Source organism: Panthera onca, chromosome F1, assembly GCF_046562875.1.
Source record: "Panthera onca isolate mPanOnc1 chromosome F1, mPanOnc1 haplotype 2, whole genome shotgun sequence".
In the NCBI taxonomy this organism is placed as follows: domain Eukaryota; kingdom Metazoa; phylum Chordata; class Mammalia; order Carnivora; family Felidae; genus Panthera; species Panthera onca.
In genome coordinates, this window is record NC_138355.1 from 31,367,908 (window position 1) to 31,391,349 (window position 23,442).

General features: G+C 43.1%; 1 protein-coding gene across 3 annotated transcripts in view; it reads right to left on the reverse strand.

The window, feature by feature from the left end:
- Positions 1–23,442, reverse strand: part of KCNK2 (potassium two pore domain channel subfamily K member 2) — a 194,184-nt gene that overhangs the window by 118,595 nt on the left and 52,147 nt on the right. Inside the window, exons 1-2 of one of the 3 annotated variants that reach the window (XM_060643825.3) lie at positions 3,514–4,101; positions 23–333 (exon numbers count right to left, since the gene is read on the reverse strand). In XM_060643825.3, the coding sequence (XP_060499808.1) occupies positions 23–333; position 3,514 (312 nt within the window). In that variant the 5' untranslated portion in view covers positions 3,515–4,101. Of the gene's footprint in view, positions 1–22; positions 334–3,392; positions 4,102–23,442 lie in introns of those variants that run through there. The other 2 variants (XM_060643823.3, XM_060643824.3) reach the window with 2 other exon arrangements.

Consider the following 23,442-nt stretch of genomic DNA (forward strand, 5'->3'; position numbering starts at 1 on the left):
AACTCCTCTGTGCCGTTATTACCTGGATGAGTTCGTCCAGCTCGGTCGAATTGACACAGGAGTGCTGGGAAATGAATGTCTGCTTCTGGATCACAATGGTGGTCCTCTGTGAAATCTCATGAGGCTGCTCCAATGCTTTGAACACGGTGGCTCCGATGATCAGATAGAGGACAACCACCAGGAAAATCGTGGAGACCGTCTTCCATTTCATAACATTAATGGTCGTGTCACTCTCCACCCGGGAAGCAAGCACTGTGGGTTTCGTGGAAAACGAGAGCCTCGGTTTGGAGTTCTGAGCGGCAGATTTAGGGTCCAGCAAGTCAGGTGCCGCCACTGACAACAACAGAGAGTGAAGGTTAGGTTGGAGAAGGGTACGGGGGTAATGGCTGGGCTTCTTTAGGGGATGAGCAAAGGCGGACTCAGCTCCGCTGCTCTCCTGGTGGAAGCTCTGGAACCAACCTGAGTGTTCCTACTGGATTGCTCTGGGACTGTACATAAAGGTTCAAGGACAAGGGGCGGGGTCTCAGCTCTCTGCTGCTATTGGGGTTCCAGAGCCAAGGAAGGAAACAGGAGGTGGACCAAGAAACTTACAAAAAAAAAAAAAAAAAGGTAAGATGCCTAAGCTCTTCCTCATGAACTTTTAAATTTACATCTATTCACCGTTGCTAGTCAGCAAAGACTGAACTCCTAAGAGTTGGTGGTACTAAACGATCTCATGAATGCTCATCAAGAAGGTTCACGGACTATTTCTGTTCTCAAGAACTTAACCCTCTGTACCACAAGCAGTTGACATCAAGAACATTCTTTGTTTTTATTTAGAAATTCGTTGTAATAAAGGGATTGTATTATAAGTGAATTTGTGATCCAAACATTGTTGCTCAAAGTAAAACATTAGTCATTTTCTGGTAAAACATGATGGGAAGCAAACCACTCAATTGCCCAATCATTTCTTTGTTGCCTACCCTCTAAAGTGATTCATGATTAAACATTCTCTACATCTTACTTTTCAATCTCTGGCATCTTGAAAAAAAACAGAGTATTGCTACCTCTCTGGCACCATCCTAGGTGCTGCTAAGACATGAGAAGTTGCTTCCATGTCAACAGTGAACGTTATCCAGAACAAAGAATTTAAAACCTTATCTTACACCTTAGACCCTCCGTACAAAGCGAATTGCCCCATTAGCGTGGATTTATGTGTTCTCTTACAAATTCCCATATACTCTGAGGTGACTCTAAATCCATTTATGATTTATCTCAGCTGCTCAAAAATATCATTAATGGATTTCTTCTTAGAAAATACAAAGATACTAGATTTTCACTTGCTAAGGAGGGAATAAGCTATCTACTACAGAATGTTTGATTGGAAAGGCAACATTGAACCAAAAGAGTTAATAGAATAGCCAAAAAACAAAACAAAACAAAACAAAACAAAACAAACCACCAAAACAAAAACCCAAGAAGAAAAACCAGGGGGGCCTGAAAAAAAAAAAAAAAAAAAACAAACACCGACTCAAGCAGAACGATCAATTTCAGAGTCCACAATTGTTATAGATAGAAGTAAAATTGCTCTGGTGTCTATAATAAAAGCCTAATCAGAAAGAACACTTTCAGGTAAGTATATGAGACATCACTGCAGAACTGAACCCAGAGACCCTCACAGGAACCAGAAATTACTTGAGAACGAGAAGAGAATGGAAAGTGTCCGTTTTCACAGGGCTGGGGTCCCTGCCCTCTTGACCACCACTGGTGGTGGGACTACCTGTTTGAGTTCCTAAATCTTCGACTGCCCGTGACAAAGAAGCTTTGCAAACAAAGCTATTTAAGACACTAGCCCTAAGCAGTGTTGCACAGTGATGGCAGATAAGAGAGGGCGCCTCAAACCAGCAAATCAAACCCCTGAACGACTCTGACTTCGAAGAGATGAAATCAGAGCTCTGACAGAGTAGCTGCACCCATGGCTCCAAGTGGAGATTCCACATATACACGGCTCATTTCGGCAACTTCCTATGGTTCAACCTGCTGTATACAGGTATGAACACATCTCCCTCCTGATGCGGTCCCCTGCTCAGAATAAGGCCACAAACTAGTAGACACCTTTAACAGAGTTAAATGTAACATTCAACACCTTTATAGTTAGAAAGGCAACTTCACTCAAAATTAGCACTATGTGTTCAATGTTCTAATCAAAAATAACTTTTTTTTAATAGACATGCTGGTAACAGCTGATATCACTGTCACCTGCCGACTAGCTACCCGGTTCCACCTCCAAGCTACTTAATGTGTCTTGAGTGAAAAATAAAGGTCGTAATCTAAAATTAAGCCATCTTTGGAATAAAAATAACAGAAATCCAAATTATCTCTCTGAAGAAAGCTTTCCAAGCCTTTCCTCTCCAATTCTCTGTGCTCTTATATTTCCGGTTTTTCACACCAAAGGTTTCGGGTCAGCAGAACTGGAGAACACGGAGACTTTACCTTGAGGCCCCCAAATCCCAATCCCAAATCCCAACACCACACTAAAACATCATAATTATATGCTTTTGGGGGAAAGAAACAGATATGTTTTTAGAAGACTGTGTGTGTGCATTAAGCTAATACATTTCCTGCTGAAGTTTAATTCTTTGAAGCTATTGCCTTATTTTTTTAATTAGCAGAAATATATATAAATGCACATTTGGCAGACGGAATGGACAGCAATTGGTGAAATACCAAAATAAAAAACAACAGCCTTTCCTCCCCAGCTAACATGGGCAAGGAACCTCTGTGTTTGCATCTCCACGCCGTCTGATGTATGATCGGGCAGGGGTGCTCCTTAGAACAAGGAATCAAAGAGTCGTCCCTTCACACACTGTCATCACCATCGCTACCTCCCTCCTCTGCCACTAGCACATCACAGTCTCCTCTTAATCCCGGTCTCCCATCCTCACACGGGTATGCCTTCTACGCGCCGGGCCCGCGGCTGACGACTCAATAGCAAGAGAAATGAGCTTTTTTTTCAGCACCACCGCCTGTCCCACCTCGCAAGGGGCAACAAGTGTGACCGGGGTCACCATGCGTCCTGCCGGTCGGCTGGTCCCAAGGGCTGACCCTCCTCCTCCTTCGGAAACTCCCTTAAGGTGTCCCAAACCCATAGCCTAGGCAGATAGATGCCAAAGCCCCAGGCACCAGCGGGAGAGGGGGTGGGGGAGAGGCAGCCAGCGGAGGAGCCGGGGATCGATCTGCCTCCAAGCCGAGATTACGACCCAACACCTTGGACGGGAAACGAAGGTGGAGAACGTCCGCTTGCTGCCAGCGGGGCATTTGCAGCCCTCCCACCAGTCCCGGCTGGGGAGGGAAAGCGCGGGGCGGGGGGTGGTAGGGGTGGTGGTGGTGGTGGGGTTACCCGGGGGTCTCACCTCCTGCTCTATAGCCGGGTCTCTCCCGCGAGGCGCTGGGAAGCATGAGGCATGCAGCATTCAAAATGTTTTTTTGAAAAAGACGGACTTGAAGCTTTTACAAACACGCCATTGTACTCACTTCTTATTCAGAGTCGGGCTGCGCGCTCCAAGCTGCACGGGCAGGCATTTTCCCCGGCTTTGTTTTACAAGGTGGGGAGAGCGGGGCTGGACGCGGGAGGGGGTGGGGGGGAGCGTGAGAAGAAACGAAATCGCGGGAAGGAGGGGACACCGGCGGGCTGGGCAGAGGGCGAGGCCGAGGCCAAGTTGGGCGCGGGAGCCGCCGCCCCCGCACGCGCCTGCGGCCGGGCCCGGGTCACCCGGAGAGCGCGGGCGACCCGGGTCCCGCGCCGGCCGGCAGCCGCCGCCGCCGCCGCCGCCGCGCGCTCCGCCCGGGCTTCCGCGCTGGCCGGTCCCCGGCGAGGCGCGGCGCGGGGGCGGTCGGAGCAGCCCGTGCGGCCGTGCGCCTCGGCGTCTTTGTGCGCGAGCCTCGCTCTGCCCCTCTTCGCATGTCTTTGTGTGTCTCCCCCCGGCAAAGCCCTCGGGCCCCGGGGGGCGGGGGGTGTGGCACGGGCTCGGCGCGCCGGGCGCCCTCCCGCCCGCGGCTCGGCCGCCCTCCGCCGCTCTCCCTTCCAGGCTCGCGGCTCTCGTCCCTCGCCCGCTCCTTGGAACTCCCTCCCCCTCGCCTCCTCCCCGCTCCCCCCCATCTCCCCCGCCTGGGCTCGCCTCTCCGCACCCCCTCCTAGCCCAACCCTCGCCGCCGTCGCCCCTGCCTCCTCGCCTGGGGCAGTGCCCTGGGGCTCGGCTCACCTGCTGCCTCTTCTCGCAGCCCCTTCCACTATACTGCCCCCTCCCCACATCCCCATTCTCACTCTCCATCTTCTTCCAGAGGGGGGTGAGGGGCGTGGGATTGAGCTCTGGGGCGCGGGTCCCAGGACCCCTGCACGTGGACATCCTCTGCTCCCCTTGCTCACCGCCCCCCCAGGGTTGTGCAGAGAAGTGCCCCCATTGGCGCCCTGAGACCCCTGGAGTGGGGTCGGTAATGGGCTGCTGGCTCCTTTCAGCCTACGCCTGGGGAAGTGTTGTCGAGTCACCAGCAACCCCCACCCCACCTCCATGGGGGCAGGACCTGGGCGGCGAGCTCTGATCAACAGAAGGTTCCAAACCAGAAAGGATGGGGAACGCACCGGGAGCTAGGGTGAAGAAGACACCTAGGGATGCAGAGGGAATGGAAGAAAAATCGGTAGGCTCTCAGGGCAAGACCCCTTTGCTGGGGAGAGAGGTTGCAGACGTTCTCGGTAGAGCGCGGAGAGGGAGACCCGGGACATCAGTGTGAACCCCCGCGCTCCCTGACACCTCGGCATCTAGATCCCAGCCGGGTGGGTACCAGACCCCGCCCAGACTCCTAGACTGCTGCGCGGGGGCGGCTGAACGCCTGGCTGCAGGGGTGAGGGAACCGAACCCGCAGAGGAGGGGGAGAAAGCGCGCGGAGTACAGGCTGCAGCTGAAATTGGCTAGTCCCCCCACCACACTCGTGATGTAGCAGAACTTCAGTCCGAGTGTAAACTCTTCCTTCTTACTTTCTCTGCGGGAATCCCCCGCTGACCCCCCATCCCCTCCACCGCTGTGTGTGAGAGTTTATCTTCCAGAAGGGCTGCCTGGCCACAGTGGACCATTTCACCAGCTGCAGGGAGTATTTCCTAGTGAAAGCTGTATACGTGAGAAACTAGTCAAAGCTACAGACCTAAGGAGGTCAGGCAGAGCAGAAACACTCCTGATGGTAAAAAGAACGTTGTAAATCTTTTGCAAACCCGTGGCCATCAATGCTTAAAAATGCCAGGTTATTCTTTAAATTCCAGAATAGATTCAGCACCTCGTTCTCCTGTTAAAGATGTCTTCCTTATTAGGAATTCCTTCCTGCTGGAACTGAAACATGTTTTTCTCGACTTCTGCTCTCAATGTAATCGGATGTCCTTTCTGAAATGTGAATCTGATCCTCTCACTTAAAACCTTTTCAAACTCTCTAGGTTACATATAATTTGCTTCCTGATCTGGCTTCTCTTTGTCATTCCAGACCTTTCTGAGTACAGTCATCTTCCTTCACGTGTCTTCCCCCAGTCCTCTCCCCAACTTTATAGGACTAAGACATTGTATTAGTAGGGTTCTCCAGAGAAACAGAACCAATAGGGCGTGAGGGTGTGTGTGTAAAAGATTTATTGTAAGGAACTGGCTCACAATGTCATGGGGGTGTGAAATCCCCAGGGCAGTTCTGGCAGGCTGGAAACTCAGGCACTAGTGGATGCTCCAGTCTTGAATTTCTTCTTTTCTGGGAAACCTCAGTTTTTGCTCCTAAGACCTTCAGCTGATCGTATGAGGCCTACCCCACATCATCAAGGGTAATCTTTCCTAAAAGTTAACTGATTGTGGAGTGCAACATCTACAAAATACCTTCACAGCAACACCTAGATTAAGTGTTTGACCAAATAACTGGCTGCTGTTGCCTAGCCAAGTGGACACGTAAAACACATCTTGAGACATTATCCTTCCCATCTCCCAGTTCTCTGGAAGTGTCTCCTGAATCCTAGCTACTCAGCTGTCTCACTCTTTGCTTCCCATGCAACTTGGGCTTCTATGTTTGTACTTGTCACATTGTGCTGTGCTACTTCAGACTATACTAGAAGCTCAGTGAGGGCATTAACTGTATCTCTCTGTCCCCCGTAGTAGCCACGATAACCAGTGACTGGTGCTAAACAGGTGTTTGATGAACATCTGAATGAAAGTGTGACTGTGGGACGTCATTCTCCTCAGGCATTTGGAGCCAGGGTGGCCAACACAGATAGGACATGAGATGAATTCACCTCCAGAATCCTTTCTGCCCTATTCCAGGCTTTTTGTTCTCCAGATTACGTGATCCCAAACACTTTGACGCTTGCTTGTTTGTTTAAATTTTCCCCTTTTGCTTAACAACTTGGGGATTCCCTTTTGTTCCATCTGGATCTTTTGCCAATTTAAGCACCCCTTGTCAGGCACCCGTCCTCGGTCAAACTGACTAATGCTCACACAGTGGGAGATTAACTCAGAGTTTACATAGTCCTGCATGGTGAGCCTCTTTCCAGGATGCACTGAATGGAGGACTCACCCCCAATCCCAAATACTGAATTGTCCTTTCCTCTCCTTTTCTCTATCGGTGCATCTGTAGCAGTTGCCTTCCATTACCCCCTCACATTATTCTCTCATTAGGCACATATATATGGGGGGGGGGGCACAAATTTACTTTACAGATACGTTAAAAGAAGACCAAAAGAAAAAACCCCAAACTGTAACATTAGCAGAAATCACTGCAAGAAGCCAGCCTCAGCCTCACAAATAACCAGTCTCCACACTGACTTGAGCTCTGCTTTCCACTTCAGCCCCTCACGGCCCCCCAGCCAAATACTCCTACTGCTTGAAGAACCTTCTTGTGCCAAACACACACTCACTGTGTTTGAAGTGAGGGGGAAAAAAGGAAGAAGAGTAGTTTGTATCATCGAAGCTGGAGAAACAGGGAAACGGGGTGGCTTATCCTAATTTTAGGCCTGCATTTCTTACTCTACATACAAATCCCATCAAAAGTGTGATAGGCTAGGTGGACTTCATTTCCTTCATGCGGCAGGACTATACAACACCCCTTAATTTTACTTCAGTGGACAGGAAAACCTGAAATATGTAATGGAAAGGTTGAGCTCCCCGAAATTCTACACTCCCTTCATTGTGGTGCTTTCAGAACTGTTGTTCTGCTCCAGCTAACAGTGTGAAATCTACAGGATTTCACTTTTATGTCTATTTTGCTTTTTGACCTTGGCCTACTCATGGTCACACACACACACACACACACACACACACACACACGGCATACCACTGTCTCTCCCATAATTCCAAACAGACCTGTAATTTTGGAGTCTAAGTGACCTCTGTGGGCATCCTAACTCTTCCATTTGCGAATCATGTGAGTTTGAGAGAGTCCCCTGATCCCTCTGAACATCAGTTCCCTCATCTATGAAAGAGAGACAATACACCGAACTCACAATGGATTGCTGTAAGAATTAAAGTGAGACCACATACAGCGCTTTATCATTGTAAGTTCTCAGAAGAACTTTAGGCTCTCCTGTGTGCTTGACCTAACCCTATGAACCAAGGGGTTCCTGGCCAAGCCAGACCACCAGCAAATTTCAACTCTATCGTAACTCTTGCCATTTATTGAATCTTCTGGATAACCTCACTGCATACGTTTGAGATGAGAAAGAATAAATCCTATCCATCAGATATTGACTGAATGCCTACCGGGTGCCAAACAGGAGCTCTGTGGATATAGCAAGGTTGCTGCCTTCTGTGAGCTTCCGGTCTAGAGAGGGCAGGTGTTAAACAAACATAAAGTTAAAGTTCTGGTCAATGCAATAAACAGAAGGTAGAGAGAACAATGAGAGCGTCTGAGGTTGGAGGATCAGGGAAGGCCTGTCTAAAGAAGTGACATTACAGTTGGGGCCTGAAGGTGGGGGAGGGGGGAGAGCAGGGGGAGAGAGGGAGAGGCAAAATGTAAGGGAAGAACTGCCTCAGAAGAAGGAGGAACGTGTAGAAAAACTATGGAAAGGCAGAAGCGTGGCAATTAGAATTGGGGGAGCTCAAAGAGAGAGGATTGGTGGTAGACAGTGAGTAAGCTGGAGAGGCAGGCAGAGACCAGGCCACATGGCACTTGGATTTTAATTAACAGGACTTTGACAAATTTTCAGCAGAGCACTAACCTCATCAATGGCATTTAAAAAAAATCACTGTGGTTGCTACATGGAGAACAGACAGAAGGCGAACAAAAATGTAAGCAGGTAGGCAGCAAATTTAGATGTTATTGCTTTAGCCCAGGTGAGAGATTCATGGGGTAGGAGGGAGGGGAGGAGATGAGACGTGGCAGTAGATCAAGAGGGCTCTGGGATCCACTGGAGAGGGGAGCGGATGGTGAGGAAGAAGGTGGACATTTCCCAAGAGGTTGTAGTTCACTACAAACTCGGAGGAGACAACTGTATAGGCCGTACTTCAGCGAAAGGCCCGCCTGATGTGGTCCCTCCGAGGGCACTTACCTCCCCCTCTCACAGCTGCTGTGTTTCCTGTGGGACTCGTCCTGATTGTGGGCACAGTGTGTGTCCAATATAGTCATGATTCCTCCACCTCTTAACTGACTCAGGCATGGGCCTGTGACCCACTCAGCCAACGAGACTTTTGCCATGGTTTCTGAGAGAAGAGACTCTCGCGCTCTATGGCTGATCTTGAACCCAAAACCTTGGAGGTTATTATTCCAATAAGAGAGGAGAAGGCACCAGGGAATGGAGCCAATACAGAGCAAACAAAACCAAGATGACCAGGAGCAGGTGACAACATTTGGTGGATCCTCTATACCAAACCGCACCATAAGCCACACACATTTTCTTTTTATATAAGCCAGTTTGGGTTGAGATTTCTGACACTAAAAATCGAGAGTCTGAATTGAAACACTGCAATGCAAGGAACTGGAGAAAGTGAGAAATAATTAGCTTATATGGAAGTCTCTAAGTTGACTCTCAATGATTCCTGCCACCTGCTCTTCATGCCTTGTGTTTCACCTTCCCCTTGACTGTGGGCTGCTGATGAATAGAATAGAGTACAAGGGATGGGATGTTCCTTTAAAGATTAGGTTATGAAAAGACCATGCGCTCTCTCTTACTCTCTCTTGGGATCTCTCTCTCTGGTGGAAACCAGCTGCCATGTGATAAGCCAGTCCCAAGGAGAGACCCTTGTGAGCCTGGAAGTGGAACTCCTGAGGTCTTCCAACTGCCATGTACGGGGAGCTCGAAAGCAGAAGTTTCCCCAGTCAAGCCATGAGATGACTATAGTCCTAGACAGCACCTGAGTACCGCCTCTCGACAGACCCTGAGCCTGAACCACTCAAGAAAGTTCCTCTGAGATTCTTGAGCCCCCAAAGCTGTGAGAACGTGAATGTTCCTTGTTTTCAGCGGCGAAGTTTTGGGGTCACTTCCTATGCAGCAACAGATAATAATCCAACTTCTAAGAGTGAAATCCCAACTAAGCTTATAAAGTGTCAGTCAGGCCTGAAATATGCAAATTACTTTAAGAAGGCAATTCCTCCAAGGCAAAAGCACATTCATCTGAAGTATTCATAACCCTAAAATTAGAATATGTTAATTAGAAGGAAAGTTGGACGTCATCGAAAGGATAGCAAAAGATTGTCTAGAGCAGTGGGTCTCAAACCTGAGCCTCCATCAGAATGTCTCAGAGCGCTTATCAGACACAGATATTGCGAATATCAAGTTGCCACGTGATGCCGAAGCTGCTACTCCATGAAGCACACTTTGAGAGTCCTGGATGAAAAGCAGGATTGGGTTCACTCTGCTCTGATAGCTCCCAGTCACAGAGGCCGTTTCTGCAGTGGTAAGAAATTGGGCTAGAGACAAGCCATGGTTTGGCTGACAAATCATGGCAGGCACACATCACCGTTCAGTTTCATTCTCAAAGGGGTGCGGTTCAAACGTTCTTTCCACGTGCAGTACCTCCTACACGTTTGGTGCCATTTGTGGTACAAGAAATGTACTTGTTCACTCATTCAATTGTTCATTTATTTATTTAGTACCATCTGTGTAACAGGAAGGCATTTTTCTAGCATTCGGGGATATAGAGTAGCGAAGAAGACGCACCAAATCTTTGTAATCGTGGAGCTAAAATAAGGAAAGAATGACACCAGTAAAACTGTGTCCATGTCTATTCAGCAAAACATCACTGAGTTGCTGAGAGGGTTTCAGATTAAAGTGCTTCCCTCTGAAAAGTGAAACGAAAAATATCGCTTTTCCCTAAAACTTGGCAAAATTCATCAAAATCAGGACACTCGCTTGGTGAAAAGTCACTCTCAAATATGTAACACTCAGCAATATTTTTAATGGATTTGTATATGTGCTTACTTTAAAATAAATACATGTGCACAAACATATGGAGAAAGGTAAGATTTTCTCATGCAAACAAGAGTCTCTTTTATAATGGCAATTCTTAGTTCCATATGATTTCTTTTTAGTTTTGAAAATTCATGTGAGTTGAGACACTCATCTTTTGTATATAAACGTGGATCCTTTAATCATGTAGCCACCAGCATTAATTATTAAAAATAAGCTAATATCTACATATAATTTTGCTCAACTAGGAATAAGGTACTGAATAAAGGCATTGTGAAGCAAAAAAATCCTTGTAAAATGGTCCTCTGTTACAATAGAATATATTCAGTTTACAAAGAGGAAATTTTGCTCCAGATTTCTTTCCCCTTCCAAAACCGAGTATCGTAAACTATCAGTAGGAAATGAACATTTAGCTGGTATGTATCTAGATTTTAGCACTCTTCACCTCTGGCATCACAGGTAAATCTTCCACCAACAATGAATTCATTAGGTAAGTTTTTTAAGTCTGCCAATATTGGGCAAAGTAATTACATCAAATGTGATGCTTTTTATTAAAATCAGCCATAAATACAGAGAGAACTAGAGCATTTTCAATTTTTCTTGATGGCTTTCATTACCTAATGAATTTTCAGCACATCCAGTACCTTATTTAAAACTTCTATTTGTTGTGAATATTTGCCAGTCCAGCATTTTGCCTTCGCCTGAGACCACAAATTCTGACAGCAATGAAGAACAAATCAATTTTTTTGTGTGTGAAGAACAAATCAATTCGATCTCTCTTCTAAAATGAAGTCAAAGACATAAAGGTAATAAAAAAAGCAAATAGAGAATGTGAGTAATTGGAATCTCCTAAAGGTACTTTTTAATGTGTTCAATGACCAAAGATCTTAATTTCACCATATGCAGATTTCAAGAATCTAGCTTTCCTTTATACCTTTCTGTGTCTGTGATTAAATGAGCACATACAAGGCTTGCTCATGGCCATCTACCAAGTTAATGGCAGAATTGTATCACCCAGGGTGTGTTTACTGTATAAGAAAGCTATAAAACAAACTAGAATGTGGCTTTTGGTAGAATTGAAAAAAATTGTTAAGGTGTTTGTGTTGATCTCTCCAAATTCCACAAACAGATTAAGGCAGGCTTGCCACACCACCAGTCCCTGGGACCTTTCACTAATGGCCTCATCTCCACATTTGTGACCCATTCTCTGCACACTGCAGCCAGATAGATCCTTTAAAAATAAAATCTGCTTAAGTTGAAGCCCTGATGAAAAGCATACACTAGCTTCCCATTGCTTTCAGGACAGAGACTAAAATGTGAAGGGCATCTCCGGGTCCTCAACACCTGTGCCCCTGTGCCCTGTCAATAACAACGGTAACAAGAACAACAGGAATCATAACAATAGGTAACATCTATCAAGGCACACGCACCAGCCATTCTTTTAAAACCCTTTCATCTATTATCTCATTTAATCCTCCTAATAACATAATAACATAATAGGTAACTACTATTATTACCTTCAGAGAAACTAAAATAACTTCCCCAAAATAACATAGCCAGTAAGCCAATGCCCATTTCTATATAGGGCCCACCACCAGACACGCAATTTCCTCTCTGTGGGTCAGCCACCAAGCAGATTTCCAGTTTCTGGACTATTCCACCCTCCTCCTTTCCTTTAAGACTTCACGCACATCAGATCTTGCAGCCTAGACTGTGCTCACTCTAGTAAATAACTCACTACTAGAAAATAACTTCCACTTGTCCTTCAGACCTCAGCTAAAACACGCCTTCCTCAGAAAAGGCCTCATAAGCTCCCAACAAGATCAGTCCACCCCCACATGTACACTCTCATCATTTTCCTGGTCACGACTGTTATGAAGCTACTCGTTTAAGTCATTATTTAGTAACTGCCTATATTATTGTCCTAGGGTTGCCATAGCTACGTACCAAAAACTTGGGTGGCTAAAAACATCAGAAATCTTGGTCACAGCTCAGAGGCTGGAAGTCAGAAATCAAGGTGTCAGCAGGCCATGTTCTCTCTGACAGCTTGAGGGGAGCATCCTTCCTTGCTGCTTCTAGCTTCTGGAATTTGCTAACAATCCTTGGTGTTGCTTGGCATATATATATATATATATATATATATATATATATATATATTCACTACTCCAGTCTTCTGGGCATCTTCTTGTGTGTCCTCACATTGCCTTCCCTCTGTATCTATCTCTGTGTCCCAGTTTCCCCCTTCTTAAAGGACACCTGTCATTGGATTAGGGCCCACCCTACTGACCTCATTTTAACTTGATTACCTCTTAAAAGACCCTATTTCCCAATAAATCACACTCTGAGGGACGGGGGTTAGGAGTTTAATATGTCTTTTTGGGAGAATACAATTCAACCCATAACATCGCCTGTAAGACCAAAACAAGTTCCAAGAGGGAAAGTACCTTGTCATCTTGTTCCTCAGCACAATATCTCACACATAGTAGGCACAAAAATCAACATTTATTAAATGAATGAAAGCTCATTTTAAGAGGTATTATTGAGAGAATTTTGCATTTAATCAGGGCTCAGAATCTCAATGCCTACAACACCAGGCAGTAAATATACATACCAACTGGGTCCAATGAAATGGAGGAGAGACTCTAGTTGGCTCTAGTTGATTACTGCCATGAAAGAACATGGATCCAGTCTATTAGGTGTTCTAATTTTTCAAGAAAAGTCAGATATCTGCATTGTTTTAGAAGACATCTTTCAATTTCAAAATGGAGGCAACTAGATCAATTTTCAAAATCAACAGTGTGAAATTAACAATAAAACATGTCTGTAGGCTGCACACGGTCCTTAGGCCCTCTGATTTAGCCTCTGGGTTAAGGTAGCATCAGATGCCCTGGGAAGTCACATCTATAATAAAATGCGATGATTTTATTTTCCAGGCTACAGTAAGTGTTGAAACATCTTATTTCAATTGCAGTCATACAAGGCTGGCAGGGTGAGGCAAGTGTGGAACTCCCCCTGGGCACAAACTTTAAAGGAGTGTCAAAAAACAACAATCAAGATAAATACTATTTTAATACATTTTTAAAAATGATAATAATATAAAAAATCCATGATGATCAAACTTTCACAATTTTAAATAAGGACCAGATCCAACCCCACATTTGAATCAGTTGGTGTCACTCCTCTTACCCTATTCCTAGCCTCACTGCCCTCTTTCACCAGTACCTTCCCTGCTAGATCACATATGGGAACTCTTTTCTATTGCATAATTTCCCCTTTCCTGGAGCTCCAAGTACTGGGCTATGCTATAGACAAAGCCACCTCTCATGCACCCCAAATTCTGTGCCCCAACATGCAGTGCACTGCTAAGCTGATGAAGTAACTTATGCTTCCTGTGGGTTTTCCAGTTCATCTTCCTCCTTTGAAAGAGTGAATCTTGAGTGCTGTCATTTCTTCTCTAAGACAGTGCTACCTGCTTCTGATGGAATTGGCTTAATTATACTTTTCTCCCAGGCTTCAGCTTAATGCCTGCTTCCTTCTGTTGTGCTGCTAGATGCTTCAGATGGGGATCTGGCTCTAGCCCTGCAACAGGAAGAGTTGCTGGGGCCCAGAAGATGCAGGTTAGTCCCCATAGAATGTTCTTAGGTTGGCCCAGCTTTCAGCTTGGAAATCACATCTGAAGTGCTTGAAGGCTAGATATTACAGACAGCACTTTTGACCTTCCCAAAGCAGCCACTCAAAATACAGACCTTATCTATCTTCACCACAAACCCTTCCATGACATAATTAATGTCCATGATTAGGTAATAAGTGAGGGCGAATATTAATTCAGGGTTGTCACAATCTCTACAAGCTTCTCTCAGACCTGAGAGTCACAAGACATGTCAGCATCCCACTAGGACTACAACACAGCCAGTTATGTAAATATATTTGTGACCTGCCAAAGCAGCCATTCAAAACATTTGGAACCATCATAGAAACTTCCACACCTCACAATCCCTGTAACTATACTTTGAATGAGAACAAGATATAATGAGGAAAGTTAAGCTTGGCCCCAAGTTCCTCTGAAATCTCTGCTTCTTCAGACATTAGAAGATAAAAAATGTAATCAGGTAATTAATTTAATTTGAACAGGACAGTTGCCTGATCCTATATCTGACTATTCTCTGCAGAGAAATCTCTCCCTGTTGTTTACCTGTGATAAATTTGATCACAATTACCCATGTGTCCTGATATACACTTATAGAAAATTTTACACTTGTGTGTTTGTCTTTATGTCTGGCTTCCCCTAATTGACTAAAAGCTCTCTGAGGGCAGGCATCTTACCTGAATTCTTTTTGATATATTAGTGGGCAGATTTTTGTTGAATTGTGTGACCAGAAGACCACCCCTATCCCAACACACACAAAATCCCCAGGTTTTACGACCTTCAAACAAGGATTTCATGGTAACTGTGACATTTATGATCAAAAAGCATTTAATTCACATCAAGGTATCTTAGGTACATTGAAAGCCACTATATTTCTCCCATGTCTTTCATTATCTCCTGTAATTCTATTATGGCACAGATTCATATGCAAGTCAGCATAGCCCAGTGGCCAAGATTAACAGCTGCCTAGATTCAAGTTCAGGCCCAGCCATGTATGAGCTGTGCCTTGTTTTGTTTTTGTTTTTTTGTTTGTTTTTTGTTTTATCTGTGAAATGGGGATGAAAAGATATCAACTTCTTCTTTCTAATGAGATCTTAATGAGCTAATCCTTGAAATGTGTTCAGAACAGTGCCTGGAATATAGTAAGAACTCAATAAACAGTAGTCACTATTAATACTGTTGCTTCCACTGATGGCACTGAACCATGCAGAGAGTAAAGAATATGGACTTGAAATAAGAAGTGAAACAAAGGAAGAGGTCAATTATTTTCTGGGGCTCAGCCCAGCAAACACCTGGAGGCTGGCTTTAAAATTTTTTTAACGTTTATTTATTATTGAGGGGGGGGGGAGGGGCAGAGAGAGAGGGAGACACAGAATCTGAAGCAGGCTCCAGGCTCTGAGCTGTCAGCACAGAGCCTGAGATGCCGAGCTCGAACTCACAAACTGTGAGATCATGACCTGAGCCAAAGTCAGATGTTTCACTGACTCAGCCACCCAGGCACCTCTGGAGGCTAGCTTTTAGGAACCAAATGGGCAAGTGGGATTCAGGAAGGAATCAGGTAATCCAGGCTGCAAAAGACAGAGTCAGATTCTAGCCCTTCTGTTCTAGAAAGAAAAGAACACTGCAACTCAGGTAGCTCCTTCCTGGGGCAGGGAGCTTTTCCCATCTACCTGATAGGAGTGAAGCCCTTACTAGGATGCAGAGAACAAAGGACAGGGAAGTGGCATCCAGTTAGAGAGAAAGGGAGACTTTAGGTGGGTTCAAGAGGCTACTCTGGGAGCCCAGAAACAGATCTAAAGGTCTATTGTCACCATTATAGATATAGTGGTGCCACTTTCTTTACCATGCACATACCCAGATCTCCCTTTGGCCCTGGTCCCAACATTTTGGACTCTTGCTATCTGAAACTGTCCCTTTAATCGTGCTGACTACTTTGTATCTCCTTAGCAACCATGATTACTTTAAACTCTTCTGGGTTTGCCTGACTTTTTTCCCCTTTCATTATTATCAATGTTGTTTTCTGGACACATAAAACTCTTCTTTTCCACAAACAGGTTTTTGGTTAAAGTAAAACTTTTATATCCCCAAGCTGTTGGTTGCTAAGGGGACCAGTGTATGCAAATAACCTATAAGCACAACAAGGGCCCCAGGAAGAAGTTTGCTATTGGGCCTAAAGGTGTAATGTGTGTTTACTTCTACTGTGACTCAGATATTGTACCTGTTCCCCCTTTGCTCATTTACTAGGGATTTCTCTTACTCCTCTCACGTTATGCTAGCATCTTAACATACACACACACACATAATAATGTGTCACATGATGCTCAGTTTAATTAAAACCAAGATGTTGAATATTTACTGTTCTAGTTTTAAACTATTGTCGATAAAAATCTATTGGCCATCAAGTCCAGCTGTGAACAGAATAAAGTGTCTTTTTTTTTTCATTTTCATATCCACTCCAACAGTGGAATGCTAAGTTTTGTGGTAGTTTTTCTTTGGAAGAAAGTTGGGTGGAAAAAAACTTTAGTGTTTTCCATTAATATTTTCTCAAGAAGGGGAGCCAGTGTTGCGTTGTTCAGATTCCAAAATGCCTTGCCAACCTTCTTGGTAATTAACTGTAGTGTGTCCTTTGCCTAACGTGATGGATGCCATTTGCACCATTTTTATATGGGGCATTATGTTCTTCACATACTATATCTGCATATTTGGGGGCAGCGTAGATTTTAAAACCCCGGGCGTCTTCCCTGCTGCCCTCAGCCCTGAACTCTGACTTGGGGGTTAAGTCCCCTCTTTACTGTAATTCTATAACATATAATTTGTGTTCAGTAAAAATCAAACCAATGTTATTGTTTATAAAGGACTGTACTAAAAGTCCAGAGACTGGGTGATAAAAATATGAAAACTGGAAAGCCCTCTTTGTGAAGACTTGATTATCTAGCTGGGAAGACAACATTTCCCCAAAGAAATAGAAACAATGAATTATAAAGGCACACTTGGAAGGGACCATCTGTTAGGTATACAATAAGTATCTATTTAAATAAATTATAATGGGATATTGGCCAGTCATATTTTGAGGACTTCTTTTTGAGGACTTCTTTGTTAGCAATTTGTTTAAACTATTAAATGTGAAAGTAAGTTATTTTTTAATTCAATTCATGATGACTTTTTGTTGTGAATCAGGTCTAGATCTCCTCAACATTTTCCAGTGAAGTCATCACAGAGTTGATCCTTCTACTAGAAACCATTATACATAACATGATTGTGATCAGCACATTTGATTGTATTTGTACATCTCTCTTCCCCTCTTGGCGTTGTGTCCCTTATGGTAGGGACCATGTCACCCTCATGATTGTGTCCCTAATGCCTACTACATAGTAAATTCTAACAAAAGCTTGTTGAAATGAACTCAAGTATTTCAGCAACCTCAGAGATTTTTTTTATATATATTTTATAAATTTTTAATTGTTAAATACTCCAAAAGAACAGAAAATAGCATAAACCTGGATTTTATTTGTTTGTTTGTTTATTTTTAAGTAGGCTTCATGCCCAGCATGGGGCCCGATGAGGGGCCCAAACTCACAACCCTGAGATCAAGACCTGGGCTGAGATCGAGTATCAGATGTTGAACCAATGGAGTCACCCAGGTGCCCCAACATAAACCTGGATTTTAAAAGTACTAACATTTTACCATATTTGCTTCAGATATATATTTTTTTCCTTTTTTGAGGAAAAACAGATTACAACAAGAGCCCCAGCTGACCCCAGACCACCCTGTTCCTCTCTTCTTTTTCCCTCCCCCCAGATTGCCGCTCTTCTGGAGTTGGTGTTCATTTATCCTTCTTGTGACTGTAAGTATCTTTCCCATGTATGTATGCAGCCATAAAATATAAAGTATTTTAAATTTTTTTTAAACATTTATTTATTTTTGAGACAGAGAGAGACAGAGCATGAACGGGGGGAGGGGCAGAGAGAGAGGGAGACACAGAACCGGAAGCAGGCTTCAGGCTCTGAGCCGTCAACCCAGAGCCCGACGCGGGGCTCAAACTCACAGACCGCGAGATCGTGACCTGAGCTGAATTCGGACGCCCAACTGACTGAGCCACCCAGGCGCCCCTAAAGTATTTTAAATTTTACACAGTGGTATCTTATTATATGAATGCTTTTCAACTGCCTTTTTTTTTTTCCTCACTCAGAATTTATGTTATCAAGATTAATCCATGTTGAGATATACAGGTTTTTGTTTTAGAATGATCCATTTTCCCTGATCAAATTTAGAGTAAAAACCTCTATCATTTAAAATCTAATACTTGGCCGGGGCGCCTGGGTGGCTCAGTCGGTTAAGCGTCCGACTTCGGCTCAGGTCATGATCTCACGGTTCGTGGGTTCGAGCCCCGTGTCGGGCTCTGTGCTGACAGCTCAGAGCCTGGAGCCTGTTTCAGATTCTGTGTCTCCTTCTCTCTGTGACCCTCCCCCGTTCATGCTCTGTCTCTCTCTGTCTCAAAAATAAATAAACATTAAAAAAAAAAAAAAAATCTAATACTTGGCCTTAACTTATGGAATAATGAGGGGCGCCTGGGTGGCTCAGTCGGTTGAGCGTCCGACTTCGGCTCAGGTCATGATCTCATGGTCTGTGAGTTCCAGCCCCGCGTCGGGCTCTGTGCCAACAGCTCAGAGCCTGGAGCCTGTTTTGGATTCTGTGTCTCCCTCTGTCTTTGACCCTCCCCCGTTCATGCTCTGTCTCTCTCTGTCTCAAAATAAATAAATAAATGTTAAAAAAATTAAAAAAAAAACAACATGAAATAATGAAAGAAGGTCCTGTAGACATCAGACAAAGAGAAAGGGGCAAAGAGGCTCTTCCATGCCTTTCTACCCTGTCTGACTACCTTGGCCAGCCCTCTCTACTGACTACTATACCAAAGCAAAAACTCCTGAGTTAAGAGCTTAACTTAGAGTTAAAATATCCACATCAGAAACAGTTCAGCAGTCACCAGATCCACACTCCGTTTAGAGCACTGGCTGAACAGTGCTCTGAAATTCTGAAATTTCAGAAGAGACATCTTTCTTTCCCTTCCTCCCAATTTTTCTTCCAAAGACATGTGACTTGTTAATGGCTAGACCCCCTTAGTACATGGGTAGCTAAAGCAAGTTATCCAAATTTTCCCATCAAATACGAATGTATATAGTATTTGTGAAAACAAAGCAGTTGCTTAGAAAAAGAGGCTTGCTTGCAAGTTAATTACATGCACAATTTCCTAACAGCATTTGCCTAGACAAAGTCCCTTTTATCACTTGGCTCCTGGGTAACTAATTCTCATTTAATGTGACACTGAAAGATTAAGAAGTCATAATTTACTTCTAGTCAGTAGCCATATGACCGCTGCTAAGGAAAGACTGTTTCTGAGGTCTGAAATGTTCTAATACACGGATTTTATGTATCTCAATTCATGCCTTTGATGCTAAAGTCCATTTCTTGCCTTTTATTCTTTTTTCTTCCCTGAAAATCTGGCTAAAACTAAGTATCAATGAGAAGTCTTTTGAAAAAATTTAAAGAGCATGTAAGTTTCTTTGCAACTTCTGGCTCAAAGTTTTGTTTGCATCATGTTTTATAAACATCTGCTTAAAGTATTTAGGTGCATCTCTATGTGTAAGAAAGCAGATCTTTGATAATATGATGTCTAATTCCTCCAATTAAAACTACTTTAAATAAGCGACATGTTGCAATTCCTGCACATTTGCAATCTCTTATCACTTTTCATTTCCAGAGTTTCCCCAAATCAAATAATGACTTAATCTGATAAAACACAACTGAAATGGAAACACTGCTTCACACTCCTGTACAACCCACAAACACAAGAACTAACGAAGGCATATGGGGGGGGGGGGTGGGAAGCCTTAGCAGGGAGAGGAAGTCAGACCTTTTCTATTTGAAACTGCGTAGGAATTTAAGTAGAAGTATAAAACAATTACCAGAGAAAGACTTCAGCTTGAACACTTGAATATTAAACAACTCAGCCCTTAATGAAGCTTGGCCTTGATGTTTAAGAAAGACAAAGAGTAGCCTCTGTTGCCTGTCTCCTGGAAAACCAGACTCAGCTGTAGTTTCATCCTCTTCTTCCCTGACCCAGGTTCCAGCTGTACCTATGACACGCCGTTGCTTTTCCAGTTACCTGCATCCCTTTATGGAGAAGCTCAGTGTCAGAGCGGTGAGCTCGCGAGAAAATACTGAGCAAGTCCAAGCCTGCTGGAATCACCCAGGGAAACAAACACTGTTCTAGACATTGGATTCTGCAGCTCATCATCACCAAGGCAATGTAGCCAAATGTCCTATGTCTAGCATTGGGGCAGTTTCTAAATTTTCTAGACTCTATGCCATCCAGTTATTTATTTTATTTGGATCCGTATTACACACACACACACACACACACGCACACACACGCAACTGAGCCAATTATCCATGGCATGAAAGCTTTTAAAAAGGCAAAACTGACACAGTTTTGTCTCAATTATCAGGATATTTAAGATATTTCAGGTAAAGGTGGTATTTTAGTTTGAATGATTCATGTGGAATCTCAGTTCTCTAATTCTCTTCATGTGAGCACATATAAACTTACCTAGCTTACTTAGATTACAACAAAAATGCTAATAATCAGATAGATAACAATCTATTTTTTCTCTGTCCTCCCCTACATCATGTTCCTTTTTGTACTTTAGAGCTCTACTCAAGTGGATTCATCCATAAGACCTTCTTAGATACATTCTGTGAGCTACTTGCCACTCTGTTCACCTTTAAGCTCTCACCTTTTCAGATCTAACCAGCTGTTAATTTTGTTTCCCTTTGAAAATATTGTGGAGGGAGGATTTTTCTAGTGGCTCTGTTTCTTTGTGTTCTTTCTGGATTTCCATTTGGCATCCTATCCCCCAGTTCCTAATGCATCCCAGGACCCTCTGTTATGGTACTCCATTAGGGGAATGAAGTTTAGTCTATCGTGCATTATGTGTTTCCTTCATTCTTCTCCCAATCAGAAGTAACCTGGTCTGCATGCCATTTCTTCAGAGGATCCTGAATAAGGCTGACTAGCTAATATGGTATAATGATTGACGCTGGATACTTCTTTTAGGTAGCATGGATGTATATAGAGGAAGCTTTCCTCAATAATGGCAAAAGTTTCAGCCATCATAACAACTTAATAAAATAGTTTAATTATCTTCAAAGATGATTTTTGGGGTCTTAGAAGTCTGAAAATATATGGCGACAATCATAGTCCAAATACCTAGTAACTGTTCATGAAGAAAAGTATCACTAATTTCAACAAATTGGGGAAAAATACAGATCAAATTAAAGAAAAGTCCATCTTATTTTTAAGGTAGTTTAAAGAAATACTCCATTCCCTTTCTTGGCTTCCATAATGCTGACAGCAGGCTTAAATTACCTCTTTACGCCAAATATTAGGTAATTTAGGGAGAAGCTGACAGGCCAAGAAGAAAGGTTTTTTTGCTCACTGTCTGCCTGAATCCTACAGTGAGTCTGTCACTCAGAAACCTACCACTCCACAAAATCTCTCCACCATACCGCACATTACTATTAGTTCTCATAAATATAAATGGACCACCAGGGATCATCAAATACAAGAGGAAATTCTTTAACACACAAAAAAAGATCAAAACAATAGAAAAACAAAAATCTCAGAGAAAAAGACAATCCAGAAACCAAAAGAAAGAAAATTTCAGAGAAACCGTAACTATTACTCTGAGAGCTAAGAGAAGTAACTAGATGAGATGATGGACATACCAATTAGCTTGATTGTGGTAATCATTTCACAATGTATACATTTACAAAATCATCACATTACATACCTCAAATACACACAATTTTTGTCAATTATATTTCAATAAAGCCAGAATAAAGAAGTAAATCTTTTAAGTGAAAATTTGATAAAATTAATTAATAACAAAAAAGAGAAGATATTGCTTGCATCCACAAAATAAAAACAGGAAGGCATAAAAAATAAAAATTCAGAGAACAAAAAAGATATTCTTGGAAATAAAAATTTTGGTAATAGAACTTTAAAAACTGCAAAAAAGTTTAAGCAGGTACCGTTAAGGATATTGCCCCCAAAATATAACAGAAAACACGAAGAATAGAAAATAGGAAAGAAAATATAAGATAGAGGATTAGTTCAAGAACTATCATGTTAAAATTATAGTAGTTCCACAAAAAGGAAAATAGATAAAATTTTACCAGAGAAAATTATGAAATATATGATACAAGAAAAATTTCCAGAACCGAAGACCAACGGTCACCAAACTGAAACAGCTCGCAATAAATGAAAAGGCTAGAACCTGCCAGGGCATTGGAGGTAAAAATAAAACCTCAAGAGAGAAAAAATAAATCACACACAACAAATCATGATTCAGAGTGATATTGGTCTTTTTTGAACTTATGAATATTGATACCAGAATTTAAAGACACTTTAGCAATAACTTCAAATTTCTGAGTGAAAAATTTCGAAATGAAAATTCTATACCTAGCCAAACTAATCATATGCCAGTATAATATACAATTATTTTCAGTCATGAAAATTCTCAAAATTTTTACTTCCTAGGCTGAGATGACATTCAAAACGTAAAAATCAGTGTGGCATGACACTTCCACTTAGGTCAGAAGCCCTACATCAGAATGCATGTCCATCATTAACACGTGGAGCATAATGTAGACTCTGCCCAGTTTCCATGAACTCTTCCTTAGCAGCTATGGGATGATATGCTCCAACAAAGCTAAGAAATAGTTTAAGAGGGGTGCCTGAGTGGCTCAGTTGGTTAAGTGTCCGACTTCGGCTCAAGTCACCATCTCACGGTTTGTGGGTTTCTGCCCCAAGTCAGACTCTGTGCTGACAGCTCAGAGCCTGGAGCCTGTTTGAAATTCTGTGTCTCCCTCTCTCTCTGCCCCTCCCCTGCTCTCACTCTGTGTTTTTTTTTTCTCTCTCTCTCAAAAAGAAGTAAACATTAACAATTCTGAAAAAATAAGAAATAGATTAAGAAATTGGAAGACATGGAGCACAGGGTATAGAAGTGAGGCAAAAGCAATTCGAGGAAACATGGTAAAGGGAAGCCCCAGGGCTTCAGACATTAGATAGGCTTACAGAGCAAATAATCTGAGCTGGAGCCAAACAAGTAAAAAAATGAACTTGACTGATGTCCTCGTGGATGGTGCACTGAGAAAAGGTTTATACTTCTGTCAGAGACTTGAACAATACAGTGATAGGTACATGGGGAGATAAGTAAATAAAAACTAAAACTAAGAATTACTAATTCTGGAGAAAAGACGAGTAGCACTAGAAAAGAAATACACTCATATATTTCTATATGGGTCACTGTGAGTAACACTTTTTAATCATAATGAGGT